The following is a 10,249-nucleotide window of genomic DNA, read 5'->3' on the forward strand; positions in this document are numbered from 1 at the left end:
ATAACATGTAAATATACAACATCCTGCAGAATGTAGTAAAATAGTGTAGTAAATTCTGCCCTCTGGTGGATGTTGAATGCACACACTGTGCAGAAGTATGTAAGTATTAATAACATATACCACAAAGGTACTAGTTTTAAAAGAATTACCTGTCATAGTTTTAGATAATATTGGATACTGTGTAATATTATTGATAGGGATTTAAGGGAGATTTTATTGTTGTAGCTGGCAATTTTAACGACTTTACATGGTGCTGGTCAATACAATCTTTGATAATGCATCATAGTTAATAAGTGGCCTAACGCAAAAATGTTTAGGACCCTATAAGAGTGTATTTACTTTCCAACACAGCAGTAAGGACTGCATCTAACAGTTACTTCTATTATTGACTGATTTGTATTTTTCCAATTTACTGATTAATAATTTATGTCAGAAAAAAGTGAAAATATTCAAATTTGAAAAACTGAAAAGGTTAGCTTTAGATTGTTGCTTGATAATCTACTTATTATCAGAATTATTATTTATTGACTAATCCATATTAAACCACTGATGATTCAAGATTAATTTGCTTATTGCTTGTATTTATGTAGTTAACTACCCGTTTCAAGTATCTTTTTTTAAAGTATTCACAGTGTTGCAAACTGTTGTTGTTGTTGTCAATAGAAACCTGTATGTCTTTTGTTTTGGGTTTAAATATTTCACACACTGTAAACACCTTAATATCAAAGAGCTGAAGCAACACAGAATATAAATGAGATATTGTGATACTATCATCCAGCCAAAGCTACTTAATGTGAAAAAAAAGAGGAAATCTTTTGAAGGTCAAATATCATTATTATTTTAAGACTTATTGTTTTATTCCTTCTGTTTGTCTTGATGCTTTGACTGATCTGTACTTAATCCATGCATGTGAAAGTATACTCGTAAAGAAACTATATTCTTTAAAAGTTGGGCTCGTCCGGGATTTGAACCCGGGACCTCTCGCACCCTAAGCGAGAATCATACCCCTAGACCAACGAGCCACGTGACGACAGACAGGAACAGGACAATAACACATAATGATATCTCATGTTTAAAGTTGTTTCTTTTGATTTTTGTCTGGTCAGTTCATAGCAGTATTTTGAAGCTAAATCATGAGTGTTAGACCCAACTGCACACGGATAGCCACTTTAAAAGAAACGTCCATTTTAAAGCTAAATCACATGTTCAAGTGTCGGTTAATGTCTCCTTACCTGGGTTGACTCAAATCGTAGACTTTGTCGAAGTTTTGTGATTCTCATAAAACAGAAAATGAGAACAGGTTCAACTTGAGAGGCAGCAAAGCATTCACACAAGTACAAGACACACAAACACACACAGGGAGAGAGACGTGACGGCAGAGACGGCTGGAAGGGTCGCCATAGTAACAATACATTTCTTTGTAACTTCGTCATTGACGTGTTTTTGCCACTGTTTAGAAAAGGTCAGTTATTTTAATATTAATTAATCAATAAAATTGCCACACACACGTTGTTACGTCACTGAACAACCGCCAGAGGTCGTCGCGCGCCGTCCACGAAGAAGCGGAAGACCCAAATAAGGCGAGAGGACTCACTCCCTCCTACTTCCGCCTTCGTTTATGTTTTGACGCGCAGGCGAAGCTTCTTAAAATGTTTTGTCTTTTGTTGCGTTTCTGTTTTTTGTGTGTTTATTCTCTACATTGTCTGATTTTTCTCTGTGACTTTTATTCGTTTTATTTCGTACAAACACAGTAAAAAAACAAAAAAACATTACAATAATAATGACAAAATAATGAATAATAATCAAAACACAGACACATATTAGCCACAAAACCACATCAAATCAGGTGAAAATAAACAAATCAGTTTTAACCTGGGATGTTGAAATCAGTCTGGGTTGGGGGTGCCATGAGAAACTTTAAAGTCTGTTGAAGTTTAAGTCTAGTATATTATTATTATATATGCAAACACAGGAAAAACAAAAACAATGTATATGTATATACTGTATATGTAAAACAATTTTTTTGTGTTTCGCAAGCAAGCAGCAAACATGAGCACCAACACACTGTATGTCAAAGCAGCCACAGCAACAGCAGAAGAAACACTAAACCAATGCAATAAAACTACTGATCCTCCGAAGCTCATTTAATCAGGGATGTATCCGTTTATATGAGACACCTGTCGCTGTTTGTTTTTCACAGAGTAACAGCTATAAATGGAGAATCAAGGTCGGGAGAGTGCAGTACGTTTAAATCTCAAAAAATGAGAGCAATATCTAGTTATTTGATATATTTCATTACTTAGATTTATAATAAAATCACACATTCTGTGGTACTAATGTACGGAAGCCCTAAAAGGCCATACATACATACATTTTATTCCACCCGTTTTCCTGTGATAACAAGATAATTTTCCTCCGTTTTCCCGTGATAACGTGTTTCCATGATACATTCAACCCACCTTCCTTTAATCTGAGTTGGAAATTAGGTTGTTATAGTAATATAGACACATGTTTGTCAATGACAGATCTTCCTCCAGCTAGTCTTTGATTGTCAAAGACCCCATAAATCTTAATCTGCTTAACAGTATGCAGATACATTTTTGATGGCCTTCAGAAGATTTGTCTCATGCAGAGGAAAACCCTTTGAACTTCTCTCTGATTGTGGAACAAATTTCAGAGCAGGAGAGGCAGAGCTAAAACATGCTTTTCAGGCTATGGCATCGGACTTGAAGCAGAAATTAGCCCATACGCAGGTAAGATTTCAACTCAATCCCCCATCCGCCCCACATTTTGGTGGAAGCTGCGAACGTGAAATAAAACAGTTAAAACGGCCCTTTATGTTGCATTGGGAACCCAAACAACAACAAACTGGTCCTTCGAAACAGTCAAACCTCAAGCACAAACACTAAGTTATAAAGTTATAAGTTTAACTGATGTCTTTTATTAAGCTTGATTTTAGGGGGTGCTGCAGCCCCCTCAGCACTTCCCATATCCAAGGTTCTAACTTGTTCTTCTAACAGTCTGCAGTATGCAAGCATGAGTTGAGGGTAACCAGTCTTCAGCAGCCTATCATGTTCAGTGCCCTTTAATTTGAGGTTTGTAAATGGAGGTCTTATTCTACTCGGAAAAACTGCCTGCATGTTAGTAGCAAATTTTTCAGGGCTGCAGATATGTAGTCTAAAAGGGATGTCCAAACCTTCAGGAACAGCTCATCCCTACCCCAGATAACAGCTTGTAACCTCTTGTGTGGGAGGATATTCAAAATCTCTCTATAGCAGAGTAAAGCACATTCCCGACTACCACTACATGAATTAGCTGCTCCAGTTGGCTATCTGCCAGATTCAGTGTTATTTGACTTTTAGATGGATGTACGTACGTGTGGTTTCTAGTGTCAGAGCCATGCAATAGATTAGTGAGAAAATCCATTGGTGTCATTGGTGACACAGATCAGAGCTGGTTTATCTCAATCGTTACAACGCACCAAAAATAATCTCTGAAATCTCACAGCACAGCATGTGAATAAAACAGACAATTCTTGATTTCATTAAAGAGATAGTGCACTGACCCTGGGACCCTTTCCATTATGACTCACTTGCCATTACCTTGCATGAGACTAAACTTAATGTTCTTTAATTGTCTTCCCATTTAGTAGCTTTGAAACGCCACACTCCCTTTGTGTGTTTGTGTGCATGTGTGTTAATTTGTGTCTATATTAAGGTCAGACATAGTGTGTGAGCATTAATGTATTCTTGAAACAAGTAAAACTGCTTACCAGGTGCAAAGAAGGCAAAATTTTTATTACTAGGAAGCTGCACCAGACTCAATAAATATGGTTAGTTCAAGAAAGCAAGAACATCTGTTTTGATACTTTACAGGGCACTACATGTGCATTAACAGCATCTAACAAAACATATAATAAATGAGTGAATCATTCAGGTTTTTGATCACTGAGCTTTGAGACTCATTGGTCTTTGTTGCCAGGATGTGTTTTTTCCGATGTGCATGGATGCCTTATACTAAGAGATGTGGACAAACTATGCAGGATGACGTCCCCAGAGGCTCTCAGTCGCTGTGTTTGTGTATCTAGCAGATGGCACCCTCAGACCAAACACCCAAAGCAGGAGGGATTGGCACATATCTCACAAGGATCCGGGGACGTGATGATATACACTGTAAGGTGCGAGAAAAAGAAAGAAACATGAATATTCATCTGACCTAAAATATGTTTTTTTATCACATGTGTGCCAGCTTTTCAGTCTTATGAAATACAGTTAATAGTGATAACAGGATCTGTATCCTTATCCGTCTGTCTAATGAGCTCTCACGGTCTCCAATGAATATTTGCACAGTTTTCCACAGGCCTCTTGTCTGGTATATCACTCTAGAGCCACTTTATGGTACAGCAATTGGAGGGTGTGCCTAATACAACGTGTAAACAGTGAACTCTTGAGTTAGCCTGCGTCTCTTGTCTTTAATTAAAATCTGAAAGAGACTGCGTGCCTGAGTAATAAAACAGTTAATTAACAAGTGTTTCTAAAGTCAAATGTTGACATTTATTCTGACTGAACAGACAGACTAAGCAGGTTGTAGATTCATGAAATAGTTTGACATTTTGGGGAAAATATGCTTAATTGCTGTCATGCTGAGAGTCACAAAGAACAGTGACATGACTCTCATGTCTGGAGGGATACTTTAATTAAATAAATAAGATAGAACTTTAGCTTTAGAGATGTTGTAGGTGAATTTCATTAACGTTGGACAGAGCCAGGCTAAGTATTTCCTCCTGTTTGCTGTAAGTACCAAGCTAAGCTATCAGCTGCTGCACTCAATGTAGCCTCTTAGTTAAAGGAAATGTTTGATTAAAAATAAATAAATAAATAAAAATTATTGACAAGTATTGTCGGTGCAGCAAAAGCCTGATATAGCTAATTTCTTTGTGCCATAAAGCTCCACTGTTGAGAGACTATGAGAAATACATCAATGAACTCAACTGAATATAAATACTGAAATGTGTATTCATCCACAGCTGCAAATACTGTAGTCCCCAACAAATTCACTATTTACTCCTGTCTGAGCAATGTTTCATAAAAACTACAGTGCCCAGCTGTTTTAGGAAACTATTTAACTACAAACAGTATATTTTTGACATGTTTAAAAATGTATGTCCTTATTAGGGCAGCAAGTGGGACGAGATCTGTTGACAATAACATAATATATACTTTGCACTTAGCATGCCATCTTCTTTTGTAAAGACACTCACATACATTGTTCTTTTCTTTTTGTTTTTAATCTGCTTTGGCCACTCAGTGTTTTCTCACTATGATTAAATAGACAACCATCATGTCACAAGCACAACTCTGTAAAGTGCTGTTTATAGCATTTTCACATTTGCATATAAATTAGAAAACACATTAGAGAGAGACTTGAGAGCATTGTAGTGTTGTAATATAATGCCGTAATTTGTTTGTGCCAAAACACATTTGATGTCCCCCGTCTCGTGTCTTTTATTTCCACATTTCTTATTTGCCTCTCCTTCACTCACTCTTACCTAGTTGTGAGAAAACAATGCCGGCTCCTTTCCCATGACACACTGGCAGAAAGACCTGGGGCAGGAGTGGGTTGGCGCAAACGGCTCCAACGTTCGTTTTGGCAAGGTGAGGGCTCACGTTGTCATTTATATCCATCAGCTCCTCCAGCTGCTTCACTGCCTCCAAGGGGAATATCTTGTCTCCAACCTGGAGGGGGAGAAAGATTGAGAAATTTGAATGTCGAAGAGAAAAATCTGGCACACTTAAGTGTAAGAAACATTGTGCTCTGCGGGACTGGAAATGACAAGGGCGGAAATGAATGTGTCAATATACTCTCAAGCTTGAATTGGAAGAGAGGACTAGATAGCCTCTTTAGTTGTAGCTTTGCAGGATAGAAATAACATGATTGGACTTAATAATTGATGTTGAAATGCACATTCAATCAATCTTGTACTGTACTGGATTTTCAAAACAAAATACTCCAATTATTACTAAGATTCATTAAGAAAGATGAAATATATCAACATCATTTCCAAGAACAAGTGATACTCACCTTAACCTGCACGCCTACAGCTCCTCTGCACACACACAGCACCAAAACAAGGACAACACTGGGAATTTTCATTTTCAGACAATGAAGGATGTCTCTCACTTTAGGGGAAGAAGTGATTTGTCTGTAGTCGATCCATATCTTCTCAGTCTCTTATAGGGGTTTGGACAGCTTACTAAGTGATTTATTAACAAAGGCACACTAATCAGTCAAAGATAACCAAAGGCTGGAGTACTGTAAGCACACTGGATCCTCTTTTATTGTTTATAAATTCTACCCACTAAATTTGCTTTATAACCTCTATCTCTGTTGTTTCCACTATCAGTATGATATATCATTATTGACTTTAGATTTCATTCTAATGCATCCAATCCCTTGATACCACGTAATAAATCTCATCCCTTGTCTTTCTCCCACAGACAAAGCTGTCTGATAAAAGGGCAGCCGCAGCCATATAATATACGTGCAGAGCTGATCCATATAGGTCACTTGTGTAAATGGCTGTGATATTTGCAAAATGATGATGTTTTCCAGATGCAAATAGCAACTTTTTTTTGTTTGGTGACGCAGTCAGAAGGGTTCTTCCCCCTCATAAACTTAATTTATCTTGTCACTGAGAAAGAGACATCAACTCCTTTATTTCAAAATACAAATAAAAAGTCAAATTTCCCAAAGTTGGACAACAGATAAAGGTCCAATGTGTGACGTCAGTGTGAGTCACAGTCTGGAGCTCCTCTATCAACAATAAATTGTACTGTGTGAAACTGTGTGAATTTATTGTTTCAGAAGTCACATCAAAGTCAAACAAATTGACACATATTGACTGGTTTCACTCGGCTGAAATAAAAGAGGGCATTTAACTTCTTCATCTTCTTCTCCTTTTTTCTGAGCCTGTCTTTGATTATATTTTGGAAAAGAGATGTAAGATAAATGGATTTTTTTTAGATGTATGTGCAAAATATCTGACCTTCAAATACTCATCAACTAGAGCGACCTGGCTCTCTGCAGTCTACTGATTTAAAAAGAAGAAGACACATGAAGTAGCTGTTAATGAAAACTACAAAGTAAATATTGTTTGTAAAATCAATATAGACTGACAATTTCGCACAACCCAGCCCAGCCTAGTTTTTATTGAATATTCATTATATAACTCTTAACTGGTTAGAGCATGTAGGTCTAGGTTTAAACACATAAACACAATGAAGCTTTATGTACATATAGAAACTTTAAACTGATTTCAAAACAAGAACATGAAATTTAAGCTGTACAACATGGTGAAATATTAGAAAATGGCCACTATTTGGATTAGCCAAATTCCCAAAGTAGACACTTAAAGGATGAGCAGGACCTAATTCCAATTCTCAATTGGATAGAAAAGTTAATAGAAAAATTTTAATTAATAGAAAAGTCCAGCATGGCTTCTGGTGCATGCAAGAGTGAAAGAATCCCCTTGAAAGTTTCAGCACACTTCCACAGACTTGTGTGGAAAATCTATATTCTCTCTGATGAAACAAAGTTAAAGACAGTGTGCAGAGCAGGAAATCACCAGAAACATGAATTATATCTTTGTTTTGATGGGATGTGCATGGAATATAATTTGAATGTCTTGATGATGTTTGTTGATGTACTTTAAATTTGCAACTGTTGCTTAATAGTGATATAAGACAGATAGGATAAATCATAGGAGATACTTCTAATTTCTTAACAGAATGGAGAGTGGGTGAGTGTTGAGTGGTAAATCTCAAGTTAACAAGTGAATCAAGAAATCAAATCAAAATAAAATCATTGAGAGTTGTTGAAAAGTTCACAAATTGTGGAAGTTTTTTGAACACTGAAAACACTCACATGATTATTAAATGGAGGAGTATATTATGCTATATTCGCTCAGAAAACTACTTTTCATACTTTTCTGTTGTTTGTTGTGTGCAAGATAAGTTGACTAAGTTGACAGTTGATTATGACATTATCATAATAATAATAATAATAATACATTTTATTTGAAAGCGCTTTTCAGAGTACTCAAAGACACTTTACAGAGAAGAACATTAAATCATCAAAACAATAAGATGGTACCACTAAAACACATTAGACATTAAACATTAAAAGCAATTTTAAAAAGGTGTGTTTTTGTTAGTGATTTGAAGGTGGGCAGGTCAGTACAGTCACGGATGTGTTTGGGGAGAGAGTTCCAGAGGGAGGGGGCAGCTGCAGAGAAGGCTCTGTCGCCCCAGGTTCGGTGCTTGGTCCTAGATGGAGGAGTCAGGAGGTTTGCATCAGATGAACGGAGGCTGCGGGATGGATTGTGGCGATGGAGCAAGTCAGTGAGGTAGGAAGGGGCCTGGTTATGGAGGGCTTTGTGTGTGAGGAGGAGGATTTTGAACTGAATACGCTGTGGAACTGGGAGCCAGTGGAGTTTCTGGAGGACTGGAGTTATGTGATCACGGGTGCGGGTGTGGGTGAGCAGACGAGCAGCAGAGTTTTGGATGTACTGTAGTTTTTTTTAAAGTTTTGGATGGTGTGCCATAGAGGATGCTGTTGCAGTAGTCAATTGCAGTTGCATATCTGCTCTTTCACAGCAAGTCCTCTAACAGTTTCGTAGAAGAAAAGTGCCCAATAAAGAGTCAATAAAACTGAAAACTGACTGAAGTACAGGTGCAATAAAAGCAATCAGAGAAGTGTTTAATTTTTCAGTTACATTGCAGATTATTCAATAAAACCCCTGCACTGAAAGCAAAGGCATTTTGTTCAAGCTCAACTACTCATTGGTTAAATAGGGGCCAAAACAACAAGGATTAGATGTATGATAATTCACCAACAAGGACTTTGTATGAGTGGTTATTATGTCACCCAGAAAGGGAAGGCCAACCATCTTTATCATATAGAAGGCTGTGTGAGTGTTGTAATTATCATCTGTAATGAACCTGGATGTGATAAATGGAGTGTACTAGCATCAACGTGGAGGTATCAACATGATGATATATAAAATTCCTATGATGCAGAACTGAGAGGAAAACAACTTCAGCAATTATCTTTCTTTTTCTTTTTCTTTTTTAAATGTTGCACCACTAAAAGTCTGTATTTATTTTGTGTTTTTATCAATTCTTGTTTTTGTATTTATTTATTTTATAAATCCATTCACACAGAATTGTATGTTGATGTCTAAATGTTGTTTTCAAATCCTTCAAATCCTGCTACACATTCATTCATCATAGTAGTATGTTTGTATATGTACACTCATCATTACATTAATTATCTTCAGGTATGCACCACTGGTGCCCTGCACTGACAGCATATTTGTATAATCAGGTAATTTAGTTAGATAAGAGTCAGATTAGATGCATAACATCAATTATTCACAACACAACCCATGGGTATAAATATGAACAGAAAGGTACGGGGCATCTTGCAGACGCAGCCAAGGCAAGGATCACCTGATGGGAGCTGTGGGTTTAGGTGTTATTAAACTGTTTAAATATACCTTTAAAAAAAACTTCCATTGGTGAGTGAAGAGTAAATACAAAAAAGTAATCAGTGATGCATATAAAACAAAAATATATAGTAATAGTTTAAAGGACTATAATGTATGTATAGTTGCTCTTTGTAGCATTTTACCTACTTTTAGCTCCTTGTTTTGTTTTGATGTGTGGACATACACTGCTCTCAGTAACCCCTGCAGGCAGCCAAGGCAAACAAGGTTGCACAAACTTTTCAGCAACAAACCACAATAAGACAAAGTTAGCAGCTAGATTGTGAAGAAATTTGAGCAGCTAGTAGCCCAAGACCTCAATATGTTTTTCAGGAGGAGACCAAAACAGAGGTCAAAGGCCAGCAAATACTGCCTTGCATACATCAGATGTGACCACCACGACAACTAGATGTGTGAATAGTGCTACAAATATGAGCTAGAGATATAGCGGTTCTCCTCCCCTAATGGCCTAAAAATCCCCCCCAAAGAACAACTTTTTCCACAACTTGAACTAATCTGCAAATAATTTAGTAATACTTATAATGATATAGTGGGTGAATTTGCAGGAAAGAGCACAATGTACACGTGATCTATCAGTGAAGGCTTTTTATTTAAAACAATGTTAATAAAAAGGAAAAATGAAAAATAAAAAGAAACATTTTACTCTTTTTAAATATGCATACAAATCTTGGTAAGATAGAAATG

At 36.8% G+C, this 10,249-nt stretch overlaps 1 protein-coding gene and 1 non-coding gene across 2 annotated transcripts; both read right to left on the reverse strand.

Moving 5' to 3' along the window:
• Nucleotides 1-950: 950 nt before the first annotated feature.
• On the reverse strand, nt 951-1,022 carry trnap-agg (transfer RNA proline (anticodon AGG)). The gene has a single exon. It is a non-coding gene; the product is annotated as a tRNA-Pro (tRNA).
• A 2,863-nt stretch (nt 1,023-3,885) lies between these two features.
• LOC104922726 (guanylin) lies at nt 3,886-6,161 on the reverse strand. Its single transcript, XM_010735633.3, has 3 exons — nt 6,082-6,161; nt 5,549-5,735; nt 3,886-4,170 (listed from the first exon to the last, which is right to left on the reverse strand). Exons 1-3 carry the CDS (start codon nt 6,151-6,153, stop codon nt 4,100-4,102), a joined length of 330 nt encoding a protein of 109 aa, XP_010733935.3. The 5' UTR covers nt 6,154-6,161; the 3' UTR covers nt 3,886-4,099.
• Nucleotides 6,162-10,249: the final 4,088 nt, after the last annotated feature.

This window comes from Larimichthys crocea, chromosome VI (assembly GCF_000972845.2).
Source record: "Larimichthys crocea isolate SSNF chromosome VI, L_crocea_2.0, whole genome shotgun sequence".
Classification (NCBI taxonomy): Eukaryota; Metazoa; Chordata; class Actinopteri; family Sciaenidae; genus Larimichthys; species Larimichthys crocea.

What these genes read in the sequence shown, in the direction of transcription:
- LOC104922726 (XM_010735633.3), bottom strand. Translation starts at nt 6,153, where the DNA reads ATGAAAATTCCCAGTGTTGTCCTTGTTTTGGTGCTGTGTGTGTGCAGA. An exon ending in CTGTAGGCGTGCAGGTTAAG is followed by an intron (nt 5,736 to 6,081) that starts GTGAGTATCACT and finishes CTCCCCCTCCAG; the next exon opens with GTTGGAGACAAGATATTCCC. An exon ending in CATTGTTTTCTCACAACTAG is followed by an intron (nt 4,171 to 5,548) that starts GTAAGAGTGAGT and finishes CGCACCTTACAG; the next exon opens with TGTATATCATCACGTCCCCG.